This window comes from Anomaloglossus baeobatrachus, chromosome 4 (genome assembly GCF_048569485.1).
Source record: "Anomaloglossus baeobatrachus isolate aAnoBae1 chromosome 4, aAnoBae1.hap1, whole genome shotgun sequence".
NCBI classification, from domain to species: domain Eukaryota; kingdom Metazoa; phylum Chordata; class Amphibia; order Anura; family Aromobatidae; genus Anomaloglossus; species Anomaloglossus baeobatrachus.
The window spans coordinates 186,960,108-186,982,294 of NC_134356.1; the positions used below are offsets into that span (position 1 = coordinate 186,960,108).

General features: G+C 46.0%; 1 protein-coding gene across 3 annotated transcripts in view; it reads right to left on the bottom strand.

Annotated features, from left to right (window-relative positions):
* The window catches only part of PPP2R2B (protein phosphatase 2 regulatory subunit Bbeta), a 485,791-nt gene that overhangs the window by 176,767 nt on the left and 286,837 nt on the right, over positions 1-22,187 (bottom strand). Inside the window, exon 1 of one of the 3 annotated variants that reach the window (XM_075344608.1) lies at positions 1,383-1,797. The exons of the other annotated variants lie outside the window; for them this stretch is intronic. Within the exon in view, the coding sequence (XP_075200723.1) occupies positions 1,383-1,452 (70 nt within the window). The 5' untranslated portion in view covers positions 1,453-1,797. Of the gene's footprint in view, positions 1-1,382; positions 1,798-22,187 lie in introns of those variants that run through there. 3 annotated transcript variants of the gene reach the window in all.

The window sequence follows — 22,187 nt, forward strand, 5'->3', positions numbered from 1 at the left end:
CAAGAATGCATCTGGTCATTAAGGGTTTACCTTATTAACACCGGCAGACCCTTCTTGTAAGCAGATACAACCTGGAAACTGTAACGAGTCATTTCCACAGAGTCAAACTAAGGGTCAATAGACATGATGACCATCATTTACTGCCATTATCTCCTTTAGGATGGAAGAAGCACCAAGTCAACTGCATTTTTATGGAAAACTCCTTTATACAAAAGCTGGAATCCAAGATCACATGGCTTCCTTATCCTAACAGGTAGTCATGCACAACCTACATATACCTGGCCTAGAAACCCATTGCAGCCTGAAGGGATCATCGATAGAAGCATTTAGATTGGTAAAATACAACATTCCTTTTGGTTTGTCATAAAAACAGTATGGCTCACCATTCCCAACATACCTCCCTGACATTAACCCGTTGTGTACTCACTTAGGAACAAAGCCCATTACCAGAAGCAAGACACCACCCACAAACCTAAAGTCAACGTGAAGTCACCAGCTACATAAAATAGTGAAAACCTCCTGTATTTTAACACCCAAAGGAAATCCACGTTAATAGCTATTAAGATAAAAGGGAAAGGTCTCATATGTCATCAGTTTTCACATCGTTCAATAAGGATTGTCTACTGTTGGCCAAAGAGACCATAGACACATAGAAGATTAAGGATTCTGAAGACCTGCAAGTCATCACTAGTAGAAATCCGATTGACCGAGTGTGTGTTCCTAAGACTGTAGGACATGACTATGAACCTCTCAGAAGAGACGAAGGTAGTGGAACATCTAAGGTAAATCAGATGAGTGACTAGTCAGACCTCCAGCCTTATATAGGTGAAGCAACATTAACGATAGGGTGAGTAGTTATACCCTCAAAGCCAAAACCCTGGAAGAACTCTCCTCCAAATATGTTCTATTAATCCTACTAGATGAATTGGAGTGTGCAGGTCAAAGCCTCTTATGGCTGCTGCCGTCTGCCGTAGCAAATACTTCAAGTTCCTGCAGACCAATGATAGTTATAGTTCTATATAATAATATACTCCTATACTACCCCCTATATAAAGGGGCTACAACTGGTGCAGGGCGATGGTGTGACGGGCCAAGAACTCATCAATAGAATGCCATATACTGCTCCCAATGAGCGCAGAGCTAGTAAATGCTGAACCTGTTGGCCTGTCTTCTTTGTCATATTAAGATCCTTCCCTGATCGGTGTCCCCAGTGGGTGGCACAGATTATATAGGTGCATAGTAATCAATCAAGTGTGGCCTTTCTTGAAGTACCTCGTTATAAGGCTATAGTAATGAAAAGCCTCTATGTAGGGTGGCTAGGAGCTGTGGGGGCAGTGTGCCGAGCAGCACTGCACACCCTGCTTATCTTGGCTCGTACTCACCTTCTGTTGCATAGCTGTGATCGCGCAGGAAACTGTTGTTAATCTTGCGGGTATCAATGTCCTCCTCCATTTACAGCCTCTTTACTTTTCTGAACGGCAGACAGAATAACAGCAGTAGCCATGGTCCTTCCAGCAGCCTCTAGCAGAGGAGGAGAGGGAGCTGCCCTGGGCACGCCATGCCACTGCCCAATACAAATGTGTAGGTAGAATGCGCTGCAGAGGAGGGGACGATGCCAGGGACGTGCGGCACCTCTAGCACATGCTGATCCTCCCTCCAGGCCCAACAGGTCTCCACGGGCTGACACGCTGGCAGGATGGCTCCTTACATTTAGTGGCGATCAGATGTGCCCTGGTGAGCCGGGAGATGCTGCTGCCTGCTACAGTCAGATGCTGCATTGGGCTCAGGCTCCTCCTCTACAGCTAGTGCTCTGCGTCAGCACAGCCTGCTCCTCTCCCCATCGCCAGCACTGCTGCAGTGTGGGGGCTGCCCACACAGCCATGCCACCAAGCTGCCCACACTGTGGACCATCACTGCATGGCATGAAGCCGACAGGGCCACTACACATGCGGTGTAGACATATTCATCCTGATGATCCTTCTATGATTAGTGCAGTTACACCTGGGCACTGGTGCCACAGGACACATGGCAGCATGAGAAGTGCAAGTGACAGGTGAGGAGGAAGGTTTGGTTACCTCCACGATCTTAAAAGGGAATCTGTCACCAGGTCTTGCGCCCCCATCTGAGAGCAGAGACACACTGATTCCAGCGATGTGTCACTTACTGAGCTGCTTGCTGCAGTTTCCATAAAATCAGTTTCAATCAGGACTAGTAAAGGCAGTCCTCCATATTCAGGACCTCTATACCCCGCCCCCACACTGATTTGACAGCTCTGTGTACAATGTACATGGACAGAAAGCAGTGGTGGGGGTGGGGTTATATACAGCTCAACATTCAGAGTAGATCTGCAGCAGAGAAAACATCAGAATGACAGCAAGCATCCCAGTGACCCATTGCAGGAATCAGGTCCTTAGCCCTTACATTATGCTGCACTCAGAACAAGCAAACACCTCAGCACAGATTCCCTTTAAGGAGACTATCACTTGCCCAAAACTTTCAGATAAATGCCCTGTAACAAATCTGTTCATTTCAACGGTTCTTACACGGTGTAACATCCCTGATAGCAAATTACCAGGGATGTTACACCGCGTAAGGCAATGCAAAGGGATTTATTTTTGTGACTTTACTGAAAAGGGAACGCTATGGCTGTATTAACAAGTGGATCAAGGCAAGCCTTTGGCTCAGGCGATGTAAGGTGGGGATAGGCGACACGTAACCCAGTCTTCAGAAATCAAATGCAAAATACAAAATTGAGAGGTTTTTCAACAGTCTCCATGTAGGTTTTATTCCACCTTCAGTCTTGGAGGTGTATATACAAGAATGTGACACATCAGCAACTCTAAAGGCCCTGTGCGCACTTGCCAGATTTTGCTGCGGTTTTGCTGCAGAAAATGTTCATAACATCTCTGCAGTGATTCACCAGCAAAACCTATGGGGAAAAAAAATGCTGTGCGCACTATGCAGAATTTGACAGCTGCATGTTTTGCTGCGGGATTCCCGCAGCAAAAACAGTTGCATGTCACTTCTTTTTTGCACATCGCTGCAGGATTTCACTCCATTGACCAATGTAATCGTGAAATCCTGCAGGGAATAACGCAGGCAGCAAATTCTGTGCGGTTCACTGCGTTTTCCTGCGTTATTCCTTGCGGTATTTCGCGGTTTACCTGCGGTAATGTACATCGCTTGCCTGCGGTTTTGCAGGGAAGTGATGTCAGTATGGGTATGTGCGCACGTTGCTTTTTACCTGCTTTTTTGCTGCTTTTTCTTCTGCGCTGTTTAATGCCAAAATGGATGTGTTCTTCTATTCAAGCAAAGTCTATGGGAATTTGGGTTTCTTGTTCACACTATGTTGTTCAAAATGCTGCCTTTTTGTGGCAGAACTTTGGTCAAAAACTCAGCTTTTCAAAGAAGCAACATGTCAATTGTTTTTGCCATTTGGGTTTTGCACTGCAAAGCTGAGTTTTTGACCAAAGTTCTGCCACAAAAAGGCAGCATTTTGAACAACATAGTGTGAACAAGAAACCCAAATTCCCATAGACTTTGCTTGAATAGAAGAACACATCCATTTTGGCATTAAACAGCGCAGAAGAAAAAGCAGCAAAAAAGCAGGTAAAAAGCAGGTAAAAAGCAACGTGCGCACATATCCTATGACAGGAAGAGGAAGCGGAGCAGAGTAAACACACAGATCACACACACACACATAGAACACAGACATATAGAATACACATAGAAAGCAAACGTAAATATAGAAAACAAAGCACGTGGGCTCCGCCGTATTTTTACCGTCCAGCCGAGGTAAGCACACAGCGGCGGCCCGGTATTCTCAGGCTGGGGAGGGCGAGGGGCAGGGTTAATGTCCCCCACCTCCCGCAGCCGAGAATATCAGCCGCAGCTGGCCCGGGACTGTCGCATCCATTATGTGGCAGTACCGGAGTGTCCCCAGCTCTTCTAGATGCCGTGATGCAGTGGCGATCCAGGTAATAAGGAGTTAATGGCGGCGGATCTCCGCCACTAAGTCCAGGCTTGATCATGGCAGCGTCTATGTGACAGCTGACACGATCAACCCATAAGTAAAGTGAAAAAACACACACACCGAAAAATCCTTTATTTTAAATAAAACACAAAAAAGCCTCGTTCACCCGTTTATTAACCCCCCCCGAAACAAAGCTCTGACGTAATCCACGTCCTGCGATGCTTGCATCCAGCCGCGACTGACACACACTGCTGAATGCAGCCTCGCAGCGAGACAGCAGAGGTAACCACAGGGCATTTCCCACGGCCGGAAATGTGAACTTACTGCCGACCGTGAGAAATGCAGCGATCTGTCCTCTGTCGATTTATTTATCTATCTCAGAAGGAAATGATTTTGTTTTTCTTTTCCAATGTGCTTTATTGCATTGAATGCAATAAAACACATGTACCAAACCGCACGTGGAAAAACCGCGGCAATACCGCGAACAATACCGCGGTAAAACCGCAGCAAACCGCATGCGGTTTTCGGGTGCGGTTTGCCGCGGTTTTTTACCGCTGGTGCGGTAATCTTTCAATGCCTGCGGAATTTTCTTGAGAAAATTCCATTTTCCAGTGCGCACAAAGCCTAAAGGCTGCTTTACACACAGCGATCTCGTTAGCGATGTGACACGCCAGATCGTTGTTACGATTTGCCGAGATCGCTCATAGGTCGTTTATTTTGCGGTCACACGTAACGATCTCACAAACGACGCAACATCGTTCAGCGATATATTGTGTGACCAAGGCGGTCGTGTGGATGTTGTTCGTCGTTGGCAGGGTGTCAAACGTAGCAATATGTCTGCTGCGATCCAAACGACGAACGATATTTTGAAACGGAACGATGTGTCAACGATCAACGATTTTCACCCTATTTGCGATCGTTTGGAGTCGCACGTAGGTGTCACACGCAACGACGTCGCTAACGATGACGAAAGTGCGGCACGAAAACAGTTACCCCAACGACATATCGTCAGATAAATCGTAGCGTGTAACGCGGCCCTCATATTACTTTTTTTCCCCTCACTGACTGTGGAAAAACTGGACTACTTTAATCAGGGTGCTCATGAGCCAGATTATTATCATGGTAAAAGCTGCCACACTGACCTTACAGAGTAGTTAATAAGTTTTTCTCCTATGCAAAACCCAGTCAAAAAATCTTGTTAGCCATTTTTGGCAAGCTTTTCCAAGTAGACAGTGAAACATGACTAATACCAAGATGCAACTTGGATGCCATCAGCGTGGTGCCTATAGACTTGATGGTGCGACAGGCATTTTCTGACTTACAAATCGTACATATTGTTCAAAAGTAGTGTAAACAGACTCAATGTGACACGAGTTCTCAGGTTCCAGATAACAGCAAGTAATGCCATTGTGCTTAAGGTGGTATAAATTCATGACTTAAAGGGAACCAACCACCAGGATTTTGCTATATGAAGTTAAGGCAGTGCCATACTGGCACTAGGATGCTGAACCCAGGCATACCTGTTGTAGAAAGACCCGATGAGTGGATGCAGAAAAAGACCCGATGAGTGGATGCAGAAATATCTGTAATCAAAGTTGCAGAAATGCACTGCACTTTGATTGACAGGTGCAATAGGGTCGGGCTTTTGTGGGTCCGGTCCTCACTGTAAAGTCCTCCCCCAACTTCCTCTATGACATGCCCCCTTTTCCCCTTTTCCTTATTGGAATCTCGCCCTGTCATTGTTGTTGGCATGCACATTGACACAGTCCTTCTATCTTCATTAAAATGGTGCCACAGTCCACGCATGCACGAACTGCGATCTCCGGCAACATTTTATTAAAGACACTGTGGTGAAGACTATGAGAGGCATCGGCGCATGCGTTTTGTTTTTTTTTTTTACATATGCATACACATCCCTTGGCTTCACCGAGGTGTTTGCAATAAAATGGTGCCGGAGATCACAGTTGTCGCATTCGCGTACTCCGTTGTAATTTTAATGAAGACCGAATCACTGTTAATGCGCACACACTACCAACAGCAGCAATGGCGGCATGAGATTCAAATAAAGAAAAGGGGGCACGTCAGCGGATACTGGAGGAGGAATATACACTGAGGACCTGACCCACAAAGGCCCGTCCCCAATGCACCTGTCAATCAAAATGCAGTGCATTTCTGCAACATTGCTTAAAGATATTTCTGCAACCAAGAATCGGATCTTTCTACAAAAGGTATGCCTAAATTCAGCATCTTAGTGTCTGTATGGCACTGCCTTTACTTCATATCCTGGTGGTTGGTTCTCTTAAAAGGGAATATGTCACCAATATTTTGCCACCTAATCTGAGAGCATAACTTAGGGGCAGAGATCCTGATTCCAGCAGTGTGTCACTTAGGCCGGTTTCACACATCCGGCTTTTCGCCGGTTTGCCAGATCCGGCGCTCTCCCATACAGTGACTACAGTACAGTGACAGCGCAACAAGCGCCGGTCACATGCTGTCATGTGACCGGCGCATGTGACCCGGAAGTTACAGCGCTGTCACTGTACTGTATTGTCTGTACGGGAGAGCGCCGGATCCGGCAAACCGGCGAAAAGCCGGATGTGTGAAACCGGCCTTACTGGTCTGCTTAGTGTAGCTTTGATAAAAATCAGATTAATTCAATCAGATCAGCAGTAGATTATCATTAGAGGACGACTTGGCCTGCTGTCAGATAGTCCAGCATATTCATGAGCTCTGTATAACTGCTAGATCTGCAGCAGAGAAAACAGTGATTTTATCAAAATGACAGCAAACAGCTCAGTCAGTGACACATCGCTGGAATCAGGGTCTCTGTCTCTACATTATGCTACTCTCAGATGAGGTAGGAAAAAAACTCGGTGACAGATTCCCTTTAAACTGGAGGTACAAAGTAATGTTCCTCCTAAATCCCTATTTAGTGGCATAATTTAAACTATTTTCTATTATACTTGAATAAAAAACTGCTTTGCTTTTTTTTCTCATCACTTCCTCAGTGTATGCTGGGATACTCAAAGCATCATCAGAGTCTCTTCCCCCTCCCTAAAAGTGTCAGAGGGCATCGCCTCTGCCACCTCCCAAAGAGTCATCAGTGAGCATATGAGCATAGCCTTTGCCTCCTCCCAAAGAGTCGTCAGTGAGCATAGCCTTTGCCTCCTCCCAAAGTCATCAGTGAGCATAGCCTTTGCCTCCTCCCAAAGAGTCGTCAGTGAGCATAGCCTTTGCCTCCTCCCAAAGAGTCGTCAGTGAGCATAGCCTTTGCCTCCTCCCAAAGAGTCGTCAGTGAGCATAGCCTTTGCCTCCTCCCAAAGTCATCAGTGAGCATAGCCTTTGCCTCCTCCCAAAGTCATCAGTGAGCATAGCCTTTGCCTCCTCCCAAAGTCATCAGTGAGCATAGCCTTTGCCTCCTCCCAAAGAGCCAGTGAGCATAGCCTTTGCCTCCTCCCAAAGAGTCGTCAGTGAGCATAGCCTTTGCCTCCTCCCAAAGAGCCAGTGAGCATAGCCTTTGCCTCCTCCCAAAGAGTCGTCAGTGAGCATAGCCTTTGCCTCCTCCCAAAGAGTCGTCAGTGAGCATAGCCTTTGCCTCCTCCCAAAGAGTCATCAGTGAGCATAGCCTTTGCCTCCTCCTTAAAACAAAGTCATCAGTGATTCTAGTAGCTTCACGGGCTGGGTAGTCACAGCGGGATGTGTACTGCGCGATGTGCACAATGACGGCGCACACGCTGTTGTCGGCTGAGGTCACTAGTAATGAGCCCACCACAGAGCAAACGGTCAGAATACCCAGTGTGCAGAGACCGGCGCTGCCCCTGCAAGTGTCATCATTGGTCTCTGACTACACTGTGTCCGCAGCCTCTGCCCCTGATGACGCTTTGAGAATACCAGTGCATGCTGGGAAGCTCAAACAAAGTGTAAATGAAAAGGAAGTAAAAAAATAAATAAATAAATAAATAAATAAATAGTAATGCAAAATCAGCTAGTGTAGTTAGGGAATGGTAGGGGATTTCTAATTCAAGTATAGTAGAAAATAGTTTAGATTATGGCACTAAATAGATAGGAATTTAGGAGGAAAATTACTTTGAACTTCGGACCACCTCTTTAACCAGTTCCTGGACAGCAGGGTCCTTCAAACAATTGGTCAGAGTACTCATCACAACAGGTAAGCAGTGCAGCAAACATAGCCGATAGAAGCAAATACAGAACTACAGATGCAGAAGTGGAAAAGTCTTGAGGGACGATTCATCAGTTTTCACCAGAATTCTGGCATAAAACTGTTTACAATTTGCAAAATTTTCGCACAACTCATAATTGCGCAAAAATGTTGTGACAATGTTTTCACAATAGTCCAAGCCAACTCCACCAATGTTTGAAAAGTAAGTCGCAGCACAGCCAAGAGGGGGGTGACCAAAATCATCATAATTTATGTTACATAAGGTGGTATAAAAGAAAACCGTAATGTACACCAGACTCTGAATACAACACACGTATGTGGTGGCGCTCAGCACCCGAAGGTTGCTCCAAATTTACTAAGGTGCATCTTCCTCCAGCGCATTGGTCATCAAGACTGGCATGTAAAATATCAGTATGAATTAACGCTTTACGGTAGGTTCAACTCCAAACACCACATTACAGTCTGCATTTTTGCTTTAAATGGAACCTATCAGTAGTTTCATACTGTCCGAACCTGACAGAGGCCAAATAATTTACTGCAGCCAAGTATGTTTCAGTGAGAAATCCTGCTGCGTTTTAGAAGAGGTGGCTGTGGACAATGCAACTGGGATGACTTGTCCCAGTTTCACTATGTTCTACTCCCCTTGACTGACAGGTCTCTCCCTATGTTTATGTATAGGCAAAGGGAGTAGAGCAGGGACAAGCCTTTAGGGACCTGCCTCCTGGACTAGTCATCCTAGTAAAATCATCCGCGTATGTCTTCTTATAGTAGACTTCTGTGAAGTTCCGCACCATTTCAGAGAGGAACATCCATAGCTGCAATTATTGAGCCAGTGTATGTTTTATGCCACCCATATTTTACACAACACAAATCAGCTGACAGCTTTCCTTTAATTATTATGGCCTCTATAATTATATTATACAGTCATATGAAAAAGTTTGGGCACCCCTATTAATGTTAACCTTTTTTCTTTATAACAAATTGGGTTTTTGCAACAGCTATTTCTGTTTCATATATCTAATAACTGATGGACTGAGTAATATTTCTGGATTGAAATGAGGTTTATTGTACTAACAGAAAATGTGCAATCCGCATTTAAACAAAATTTGACCGATGCAAAAGTATGGGCACCCTTATCAATTTCTTGATTTGAACACTCCTAACTACTTTTTACTGAGAGCAAAAGAGAAGGGTGTTTGATACTGCGCCAAAGGATCACAGGAACAGATGTTTAGATTAATGCATCTTTATTTCATCCAGGTCTACGCGTTTCCGGAGCCACTGCCCCCTTCCTCAGGACCGTCAGGAAAGACAAAACATCAAATGAGATTTGATGTTTTGTCTTTCCTGACGGTCCTGAGGAAGGGGGCAGTGGCTCCGGAAACGCGTAGACCTGGATGAAATAAAGATGCATTAATCTAAACATCTGTTCCTGTGATCCTTTGGCGCAGTATCAAACACCCTTCTCTTTTGCTCTCTGTTATCTGCCAATTGGGTGGCTGCAGCCTTGGATCAGATTCTACATGCGAATACAGTTGTTGTGACTCTCACAACGACATCTGGTGAGTAGTTTCACCCTCCTCCCACCCCTTATATACTGGGGTAAGACCCTATATGCGCTTTTCTCTCCACAGATTTCTTATCTGAACTACTTTTTACTGACTTACTAAAGCACTACATTGGTTTTGTAACCTCATTGAGCTTTGAACTTCATAGGCAGGTGTATCCAATCATGAGAAAAGGTATTTAAGGTGGCCACTTGCAAGTTGTTCTCCTACTTGAATCTCCTATGAAGAGTGGCATCATGGGCTCCTCAAAACAACTCTCAAATGATCTGAAAACAAAGATTATTCAACAGTTGTTCAGGGGAAGGATACAAAAAGTTGTCTCAGAGATTTAAACTGTTAGTTTCCACTGTGAGGAACATAGTAAGGAAATGGAAGAACACAGGTACAGTTCTTGTTAAGCCCAGAAGTGGCAGGCCAAGAAAAATATCAGAAAGGCAGAGAAGAAGAATGGTGAGAACAGTCAAGGACAATCCACAGACCACCTCCAAAGACCTGCAGCATCATCTTGCTGCAGATGGTGTCAATGTGCATCGGTCAACAATACAGCGCACGTTGCACAAGGAGAAGCTGTATGAGAGAGTGATGCAAAAGAAGCCGTTTCTGCAAGCACACCACAAATAGAGTCGCCTGAGGTATGCAAAAGCACATTTGGACAAGCCAGTTACATTTTGGAAGAAGGTCCTGTGGACTGATGAAACAAAGATTGAGTTGTTTGGTCATACAAAAAGGCGTTATGCATGGAGGCAAAAAAACACGGCATTCCAAGAAAAGCACTTGCTACCCACAGTAAAATTTGGTGGAGGTTCCATCATGCTTTGGGGCTGTGTGGCCAATGCCGGCACTGGGAATCTTGTTACAGTTGAGGGTCGCATGGATTCAACTCAGTATCAGCAGATTCTTGACAATAATGTGCAAGAATGAGTGATGAAGTTGAAGTTATGCAGGGGATGGATATTTCAGCAAGACAATGATCCAAAACACCGCTCCAAATCTACTCAGGCATTCATGCAGAGGAACAATTACAATGTTCTGGAATGGCCGTCCCAGTCCCCAGACCTGAATATCATTGAAAATCTGTGGGATGATTTGAAGCATGCTGTCCATGCTCGGCGACCATCAAACTTAAATGAACTGGAATTGTTTTGTAAACAGGAATGGTCAAATATATCTTCATTCAGGATCCAGGAACTCATTAAAAGCTACAGGAAGCGACTAGAGGCTGTTATTTTTGCAAAAGGAGGATCTACAAAATATTAAAAGGGAACCTGTCATCAGAAATTTACCTGTAAACCTAAATGTTTCCCCCTCTGCAGCTCCTGGGCTGCATTCTAGCAATGTTCCTATAGTTTTTGTGGCCCCTTTTATACCAAAATAAATACTTTATAAACTTGTACCTTTTCGTATGCAAATTTTGAAAATTATCCATGGGGGCGGGCTGCCTGGTGTCGGTTACTGTCTTGCTGCCGATTTACGCCGCCCCCAAACGCTGAATTTCAAACCTCAGGACGCCGCCCCTGGGTACCCGTGGTCCCGCGCATGCACTGTGCGACTGTAGCAGTGCCGTGCACTGTGTGCACGTGTGACCGCTGGTGACGCTTTGCGCGGGCACGAGGTTATGGGCGGCGCTGTGAGTGTCATCAGCAAGTGCCGCCCATAACCTCGTGACCGCACTTTCCCCTTTGCCTCCTGCATTCTGCGCAAGTGTCTCCTCGTAACCTGTGGTGGCCTGATCCGCTCCTCCCATCTATTTCCTGCTGTAGGGCAGGATGGGAAGAAGGTGACGTCAGATCATTTGGCCAGCGCTTGCGCAGAACGCAGGAGGCAAAGGGGAGAGCGCGGCCACAGTATTATGGGCGGGCACTTGTGATGCATTCACAGCGCCGCCCATAATATCGTGCCTGCGACTACGTCACCAGCAGTCCTCGCGTGCACGGGACCTCGGGCTCTGTGGGCGGCGTCCTGATCTATGAAATGAAGCAATGGGGGACGGCGTAAACCAGAAGGAGGGACAGTAACCGACACCACACGGCCCGCCCACATGGAGAATTTACAAGAATTGCAGACAAAAAGGTACAACTTTATAAAGTGTTTAATTTGTTTTAAAAGGGGGCACAAAAAGTACAGGAACCTTGCTAGAATACAGCCCAGGAGCTGCAGAGGGGGAATCTTTTAGGTTTAAAGCTAAATTTCTGATGACAGGTTCCCTTTAATGTCACTTTTATGTTGAGGTGCCCATACTTTTGCACCGGTCAAATTTTGTTTAAATGCGGATTGCATATTTTCTGTTAGTACAATAAACCTCATTTCAATCCAGAAATATTACTCAGTCCATCAGTTATTAGATATGAAACGGAAATAGCTGTTGCAAAAACCCAAATTGTGATAAAGAAAAAAAGGTTAACATTAATAGGGGTGCCCAAACTTTTTCATATGACTGTATATATATATTTTATTATAATCATCAGACTGCACACCGACCCTTCCAACACCCTTGTGAATGTAGCTTTAGTATGGCTCACTGAAAGAGCAGTAATTGGATAAGCTACTTTGCTTAGCTCCATTGTCCAGGTAATCATATACTAAAATGAATGGCTGTCATTCAAAAGTACAATTCGTCCTGCAAAAGACAAGTCCTCATGTCTATATGAACAGAAAAATAAAATGTTTTGGCTTTTAGAAAAAAAGTAGGAAAATACAAAACTGCAAAAGTGAAAATTGGCTGCATTGGGAAAGGGTTGAATTATATATTAAAAAAAAAAAAAAGTGAAAGATCATCTAATATTCCTGCTCGGGATAGACAGTATACTGGGAATCTGATACTGTCCAGCTGGATACTGACGATCTAGTGCTGGAGGAAACACACACAACATTATATATAGTTACAAAGAGTAAAGCAATTCTGTCATTAGGATTCTGCTGTCTAATTTGGCAAAAAATGTCAATCGGCACTTGTTGGCTGGTAGGTGCAGGTGGAAGGTTGGCGCACATCACAGGATTTTGTGAAAGCTACACCATGGACAAGTGATCGTGCTGCTGGAATCTGGGAAGGCAGCTAAACTGCTACAGATTCTCAATAGGAAAAAAACGTCTAAATACTTTTACTTAGCAAATCACACTTGTATTGTCTGGGGAAGCAATCACTATACTGATGAGCTAGCCCTACCATGCTCGGGTGCTCGACTAACGTACCAGAGTATAATGGAATTGGGGAGCTTGAGCATTTTTCCAGTAAATCTTATTAACAAATGTTTGAATCCTCCATTGACTTCAATTATACTTGGGTACTCAGTTTGAGCCCATTCGAGCATCCAACTGCTCGTTAAAAGTATCGAGCACCTGAGCATGGCAGTGCTCGCTCACCACTGTGCAGTACATGAAAATTGGCGACAACTTGTTACTCTGACAGAAACGTGTCCTAGAATGTTAATAGTGTGCATGTGAAGGTCTGCTGCTGTGATAAGTAAATAGCTTGACGGTAAGTAGTAAAAGTTATCTCCAAGTCACAGCGGTCAACAGCCACTTCCACTTATATGGTATCCAAAAGCCTGATCAGCAGTACAGAGGCCCTGATTTATTGAAACTGTGTGATCCAGCACACTACATAAATCATTAAAGGGAACCTGTCACCACTTATTTGGCCTATAAGCTGTGGCCACCACCATCGGGCTCTTATATACAGCATTCTAACATATACTGTATCTAAGAGCCCAGGCCGGGGGTATAACATAAAAAACACTTTATAATACTTACCCAACGGTGGCTGCGGTGGGCCTTATGAGTGTCTCCGTTCTCTGGTGCCGGCGTCGCATCTTTCGGCCATCTTCGTCCTCTTTCTGAAGCCCGGGTGCATGACGCCGCTACGTCATACACACTCGCCGGTCCTGCGCAGGCGCACTACAATAATTTGATCTGCCCTGCTCAGGACCTGAATGCCGGCGAGTGTGTATGACGTCGGACCAGTCAACGACCACAACTAGAGAAGAAGGAGCACAAAGATGGACAAAAGACGTGGCGCCGGCACCAGACAACGGAGACGCCCATATGGCCCACCGCGCGACCATTAGGGAAGTATAAAGTGTTTTTTATGTTATACCCTCGGCCTGGGCTCTTTATATACAGCATGTTAGCATGCTGTATATAAGAACCCAGTGGTGGTGGCCGCAGCTTATAGGCCAAAAAAGTGGTGACAGGTTCCCTTTAAGAGGTGCACATGGCTTAGTTACTAGAAATCTAATGCCAAGGACTGGAATAAAATATCTGGCGCAAATTGAGCCACAAGATGATTAATTAGGTGGGTGGGCATTGCTCCATCTCCACCCACTTTGAGGTACTGTCCCCAAAAAGTGTGAAAAAGAAAAGGCCCTTGTTGGACCCACATTTTGCAACTTTTTAAAGAATGCCAGAATTCTGATGTAAACACATTAATGAATTGAGGCTATAATGTGAGATGCGCCTTTGCTGCCTAGCAGCACAAAAGGATGAAAATTATTCATTAGGAAACCTAATCTCTTCTGATCCCAAAAAAATTATACTAAAAAATACTAAAACGCAGCAACGTAATACTGTGTTATAAATATTAGCAGCTACTTGTGGGAGAGGTAAGAAATAGCCATAGCTACACCTGCAATACCCAAGCAGATGGATCAGCTGAAGCAACAATGCCTTTCTCTACAATTACCAGCCTCGGCAAGGTTGTGAGTGTCACACGAGGACTCCTCTCCCCCACACCAGCGTTCTGTAGACATGACATTCCAATGAAAAATCAATATGACCGCCGCTCAGTTGTAAGGAAAGAAAATTGTAATGAAAAAGATTGATCTTATTGATCAGCTGACATATTGGAGATATCTTCCCAATGCAGTCTCCGAGTTCAGTGACCTGACTTCCAGATATCTCTTATCTACCAAATGTCACTCTCCATGCTCAAAGTTTCACATCCTGTTCAACATAACAGGTTCTCATTATCTTACACTACATATGATGCACAACAGATCATTGAGCAGGGAAGCCGACAACTGAATTTTCTATTTTAAAAATCAATATTTTAATAGCTTCACTAGGATTTTTTAGGCTGTGTTCACACACAGAGATTACACTTCGGCTGAAATCATCAACAGAACCTGTGCCGCTCTGGCCTTTACACCATTTCCCTGCAAATCACTTAGTCGTGCAAGACACCGCTGTCCACCTGCAAGTCCTCACAGCTGATCGAAATAGCCCCATGGGTTTGGCTAGTGAAACAGCTGTCAAACTTAAAGGGGTTGCCCACTTCTAGGAAAACCACCTTGTAAAATAATATATCCTATATTCACTGCTATCTCCTCAGGCTTGCGTGGCATTGGCATTGTGATGTGATGCCAGTACTTCAGCCAGTGACCGGTATATAACTGCTGTGCTCACTTCCTTCAGATGAGCAATGGAAGTCTGAGGGAGGTATGAGCACTGCCGACCCTAGAGGACATCCAGCCCAAGTCACACAAGCCTTAGGAGGGAAAAAAAAAACCAAAGTAAACACACATTGAAAACTCATACAAGAACCTGCATATTTTATGCAACACTTCAGTGAAAAAAATAAAAAAAGAATAAAAATCTGCTGCAAATACTAAACGTGTGCACAAATTTTCTGAGCAGTAGTAAAAAGCGGAAAGAATCTATATATATAATTGCCTTATTCTGTCTGTCTGTCTGTCTGTCTTGCTCCAAAATTGTGTCCTTACGGTGACACAAAGCTGATTGGCCGCTGGGCTCGCCATGGCCCCGCCCCCCGCATGGATTGGCCGCTCGCCCAGGCTCTGCCCGCACTCGGATTGGCCGGCCGCTCGCCCAGGCTCCGCCCCCCACACGGATTGGCCTCTCGCCCCGGCACCCTGCACGCATTGGCAACTCGGCCACGCCCCGCCCCCTCACGCAATGCACGCTTGCTCTGGCCCCGCCCCCGCATGCATTCCCCGAACAGACACGGAGCCACGACTCCCAGGTGAGTACTGTACCCCCGGGAGCCCACATCAGCGTACGCCGACAACCCAGCCGACACATACCCTCGCATTGCTGGGGTTGCCGCCGTATGCTGGTGTGGGCTCCCGTGCGAGCGGGGGACGGGATACGCTGGTAACCATGGTAGCATAGTTACCAGCGCATCAAGGTCCTGCAGCGGCGGAACATACACACGCACACACAACACACACACACACCAGATCACACTCACATCACATCGCATCCACACACTCACAACATCCTGGGATATCGCTTGCTTCTCGGCGGCGATACTGTGGCGTGACCTTCCAGGACCTGCCGGAGGATCACATGGCCAGAAGCATGTGGTATCTCTGGATGTTGTGAGTGTGAGCGCGTATGTGTGATATCGTCAGTGTGTGTGTGAGTGTATGCGATCGGATGTGTGTGAGTGTGTTCTGATGTGTAAGTGTGTGTGAGTGTATGCGATCGGATCTGTGAGTGTCTGCAGAGGAGCACGGCGTGCTGGGGGAGGCTGGGAGGAGAGAGGCTGATCCTGGGGAAGGCTGGGAGGGGGAGGCTGATGCTGGGAGGAGAGAGGCTGATGCTGGGGTAGGCTGATGCTGGGGTAGGCTGATGCTGGGGTAGGCTGATGCTGGGGGAGGCTGGGAGGGTGTAGGTTGATGCTGGGGGAGGCTGGGAGGAGGGAGGCTGGGAGGAGGGAGGCTGGGAGAAGAGAGGCTGATGCTGGGGACAGAGAGGCTGATGCTGGGGACAGAGAGGCTGATGCTGGGGACAGAGAGGCTGATGCTGGGGACAGAGAGGCTGATGCTGGGGACAGAGAGGCTGATGCTGGGGACAGAGAGGCTGATGCTGGGGACAGAGAGGCTGATGCTGGGGACAGAGAGGCTGATGCTGGGGACAGAGAGGCTGATGCTGGGGACAGAGAGGCTGATGCTGGGGACAGAGAGGCTGATGCTGGGGACAGAGAGGCTGATGCTGGGGACAGAGAGGCTGATGCTGGGGACAGAGAGGCTGATGCTGGGGACAGAGAGGCTGATGCTGGGGACAGAGAGGCTGATGCTGGGGACAGAGAGGCTGATGCTGGGGACAGAGAGGCTGATGCTGGGAGGAGAGAGGCTGATGCTGGGAGGAGAGAGGCTGATGCTGGGAGGAGAGAGGCTGATGCTGGGAGGAGAGAGGCTGATGCTGGGAGGAGAGAGGCTGATGCTGGGAGGAGAGAGGCTGATGCTGGGAGGAGAGAGGCTGATGCTGGGAGGAGAGAGGCTGATGCTGGGAGCAGAGAGGCTGATGCTGGGAGCAGAGAGGCTGATGCTGGGAGCAGAGAGGCTGATGCTAGGAGCAGAGAGGCTGATGCTGGGAGCAGAGAGGCTGATGCTGGGAGCAGAGAGGCTGATGCTGGGAGCAGAGAGGCTGATGCTGGGAGGAGAGAGGCTGATGCTGGGAGGAGAGAGGCTGATGCTGGGAGGAGAGAGGCTGATGCTGGGAGGAGAGAGGCTGATGCTGGGAGGAGAGAGGCTGATGCTGGGAGGAGAGAGGCTGATGCTGGGAGGAGAGAGGCTGATGCTGGGAGGAGAGAGGCTGATGCTGGGGGCAGAGAGGCTGATGCTGGGGGCAGAGAGGCTGATGCTGGGGGCAGAGAGGCTGATGCTGGTGCAGCATGGGGGATGGAGCACGATGGGGGTGCGCAGCATGGGGGATGGAGCACGATGGGGAGTGCGCAGCATGGGGGATGGAGCACGTTTGGGAATGCGCAGCATGGCGGATGGAGCACGTTTGGGAGTGCGCAGCATGGCGGATGAACCACGTTTGGGAGTGCGCAGCATGGCGGATGGAGCACGTTTGGGAGTGAGCAGCATGGCGGATGGAGCACGTTTGGGAGTGCGCAGCATGGCGGATGGACCACGTTTGGGAGTGCGCAGCATGGCGGATGGAGCACGTTTGGGAGTGCGCAGCATGGCGGATGGAGCACGTTTGGGAGTGCGCAGCATGGCGGATGGAGCATGTTTGGGGGTGCGCAGCATGGGGGATGGAGCACGATGGGAGGTGCACACCTCCCCCAACACACACACCCACACACACACACACAACACAACACAACACACCACACACACACACTGGGAACCACAAACACCGCCCTACACAGACACCCACACACACAGACAACGCTGCACACACACAACACCCAACACACAAACACCGCGGCATACATAAATATACGCACATACCACGCAACACACACACATTGCACAAAACATACCTCCCCCCAAAACACACCACACACACAAACCGAGCAACACACACACAACGCTACAGACACACAGCGCTCCACAAACAACGCAACACACATACAACACCGCTCTCACCCCCCGCCACACCCAGACAACACCCAGAACATGTACAGCCCCTACATAAACACTTGGTAACTACAGACAACAACATCATAATATATTTTTATATATATATATATATATATATATATATATATATATATATAAAAACAAAAATCATACATTAACTACACAATACGTAAATTTTAGAATACCCGATGCGTAGAATCGGGCCACCTTCTAGTAGTATATAAAGTGCCAACAGGGAAGGAGGAATCTAGTTTTACTGTTTTGTGCAGCTTCCTTGACTATAGAAAGATGGCCAAGTAAGCACAGTAAAGCAGTCACGACAGTCGCACACAGCAGTAAAATTAGAGTTGGCTGTCCCCACCGGCTCCGTATATGCAATCTCCCATTTTTACATTCACGAGCATATGGGAAATCGTCCAGAAAAGAAACAATGTCATCCGTATTGTCGTCCATATGCCAGGTATCTGTTTCACATCCGTATACAATTGTCCATTTTTTATATGAAAAATTTAAAAAACAAAAATGGTCAAAGTACAGTTTCCTCTCTGTATAATTGTAATGTACCAGTGAAAAACACATGACATGAATGCATTTTTTTTTTAACGCACCCATTGTCTTATAATGGTCAACTCCAATCCAGAATACTTACCAAAGTAGTGCAATCTACTGGGTTTTTTTTACACAAAGACCATCAATACATTAATAAAAACAGTCAGGTGACTATCACATTGACTTGTATTGTCAGTGTCATGACCATATGCCATCGGTTTTGTGTACACACAACACAAGGATGTCTAATACATTTATTTCCTTCAACCTTCAATGACCTCACTGCTTCACCACCGTGCGGAGCTGCCGCCCCACCACCGTGCGGAGCTGCCGCCCCATCTACACCCCACCTACCGTCTCCTCCCCATAATCCTATAGAATGTAAGCCCGCAAGGGCAGGACCCTCTTCCCTCTGTACTAGTCTGTCTACTGTAACTTGTATATGTATTTTGTATGTAACCCCCTTCTCATGTACAGCACCATGGAACTAATGGTGCTCTATAAATAAATAATAATAATAATAATTTCAACTAGCCTTTAGAAGAGAGTCATCTGGAGCTGGGGAATTCTACTCCTACAGATTTACTGCAGCCAGCGCAGGTAAAACAACAGCTAAAGGCTGCAGCCCCCCACCTATGAGCTTAACCATGGCTGGATATCAAAACAGAGGGAAAAAAATGCCCTATTTTTGATATCCAGCCACAGTAAAGAAAACAGGTGGTGGCTGGTATTACCAGGATGGGAGGCACCATGGATATTGGCCCACTACATAAAAATACCAGCCCTCAACTGCGCAGAGTTGCCGCATGCATTAGATGCGACAATTCCGGGCTTTACACAGCTCATTCAGATTGTCCTTGTGAAGTGGCAGTCAGGGTAATATAAGCAGTAATGACAGATCACAGCTGTCAGTAAGCCCTAGAATACAAATGGGAGGAGTCTATGTGACCCCCCCATTAGAAATCTGTAAATGAAAAGATAACACAAACACCAAAAAATCCTTTATTTTAAATAATACACACACACACACACACACACACACACACACACACACACACACACACACACACTTTCACTCCTTTACAAATCCCCTTGAAGATCCAATGTAATCCATACAAAGTCCCATGATGATCCTTCAGCTCTGCTACATCCGAAAAATCAAAAAGGAGGGGAAACAGCCACTCTCCAGAGGCTCCATGAAACACTGACAGCAGCAGGGGGAGCTCGGGTGTGACGTCACCATTCAACGTGAGATGGGCTGTGATCAGTGACGTTACTTAGGTCAGCGGAGGCCGGGCTCTCCCCGCTGCTCTCAGTGTGAGAATCTAGTCGCTTCGCCACTCCAATTTTCATCCAGAAAAGTGGTGCAATATTTTTCTCACTTGTCTGTGCTGTCCTTGTGCAATTTTTTATTATTTTTTTTACTCACCAGCTAAAGTTACAGTTTCCAATGCATCTGTAAACATTGGATGCTATACTGTAGCTTGGCATCATACTTTTTCTTGCACCTCATTTCATAGTGAAATCATAGCATGCTGCGATTTTTATTTACTGATGGAATGTCAGTGAAAACTAACAAAAACTGGTCATCAGCACTGCCCTATTTAATAACATGGGTCAATATGCTATCTGATTTAAAAAATAAATACATTTTATCTCAATAGCACACATCCGATTTATATGGTCGTCTAAACGAGCCCTTCATGTACTAGTTTCAAAAGCAAATGCAATAGGCGCACACGCGAAAAACTTCTGAATGAGACCAATTTCTCTAAATGATCATTAAAATTGTCTGAAAATAAATTGACTGAAAATAAATAGTCTGAAAGAAGACATGAAAACAGGCTTGGATTTCTTAGTGGAGAGGTTTTGTGAAATATTAGATAATTTAGCATTCTGACACATACGACTGATGAAATAAAGTCCTCCTTATTTTGTTGCAATTAAAAAATGTAATTAAAAAAGGATCAAATAATGTTATGGCAAGAAAATGGTAATGCGGGACTTCTTACTGGCCAGTAAAAGGCAGCTGGTGGAGCAAGAACCTATTCCAATGAGGCAGATGCAGGGGTTTAACACTAACAATGCTACCCGTACAACATAAAACATTCATGGCACCGACAGGTGCACAGTAACACTATGGATCCAGCCAAAAGTCAGAGACACCATGCAGCACGGCCAACTCATGGGCTGCCAAAAGCAAAAATGCAGGAATTATTAGATTTCCTTCTCGACCCTCCATATTCGGATGAACTTTTGGAGAGCCCTACCCTATAATCTAAAATTCTGGGAACTCTATTGGTCAGACAAATATGGGAATGAGCATGACAAACAGATAAAGGGAATCTATCAGCAGGTTTTTGCTATGTAATCTGACAGCAGCATGATGTAGGGACAGAGATCCTGATTCTAGCAATGTATCACTTAGTATACTTCGTATATGCTTCAGATCTAGCAAAACTCAGTCATTAAGCTGTGTATGACTCCGCTCACACCACAGCCTTCTGTGTACATTGTATACTGACAGAACTGCTAATCAGTGGTGAGGGTGTGGTTGGACTAGGAGGCATGTGCTAGGTTGTGATAATCTCCTACTGATAAACTACTGGTTGTTTTTAAACAGCAAAACAGTCCAGTAAGTGACATCTCTGTATGCAGATACCCCAATATGTGGTGGAAAACTACTATTCAGGCATACGGCAGGGCTCATAAGGGAAGGAGCGCCATTTTAAGTGGAATAGATTGCGGGCACCATGTCACATATGAAGTGCCCCTGACATGCAAAACAGCAGAACCCCATCTCAAAAATTGTATTTTAATCCCAGAGTCTAAATTTTCACATGGGGAAATGGGTAAAAATGGCACCAAAATTTGTCACAAATTCTGCTTAACATGGCCATCCCGCATATGTGACTGTACAGTACTGCTTAGCCACACTATGAGATTCAGGAAGAAAAGCGTGACAATTGACTCTTCGAGCACAGGTTTTCCTAGAATAGTTTTCAGACTCCATATACAGAGCCCCCAAGTGCCAGAAAAACAAAAATACCCTCGAGTACCTCCATTTTGGAAATTTAACCCTTCTGGAAACATATCTGCTGTTGTAGTGACGATTTCTAAACATTTCCAGAAACAAGCAGTAGTGGATGTGGCTGAGTGAAAATTTCAAATCTGCCATTGTAGTGCTCAGTACATTGTAATGCCCGTACATTGTGTTCACTTTGTGCTTCTGGAGACACAAACCCTGTAACTGCACTACAGTAATGCCAAACGTTGACACAAAATGTGGTTTAGGCTCACTCTTGGGCTCAGAAGGAACATGGGATTGGGATTTGGGAGTGCAGATTTTGCTAGATTTCTTTTGGGGGAGCCATGGCACCTTTCCAGAGCCTTTGCGTCTCCATTAACGTTAAAACCCCCTATATTTCCATTGACAGATTACGAACCAGAGTAATTTGTTTTTTATTGTGGATTGAGTTAAAGGTTTTTTTGGGAACATTTTACATAACATTTTGGATCACATTTATTCCATGCTCTACGCTGAGCATTTACATTGCGGTTTTCATTTAGATTACACCGCTAAG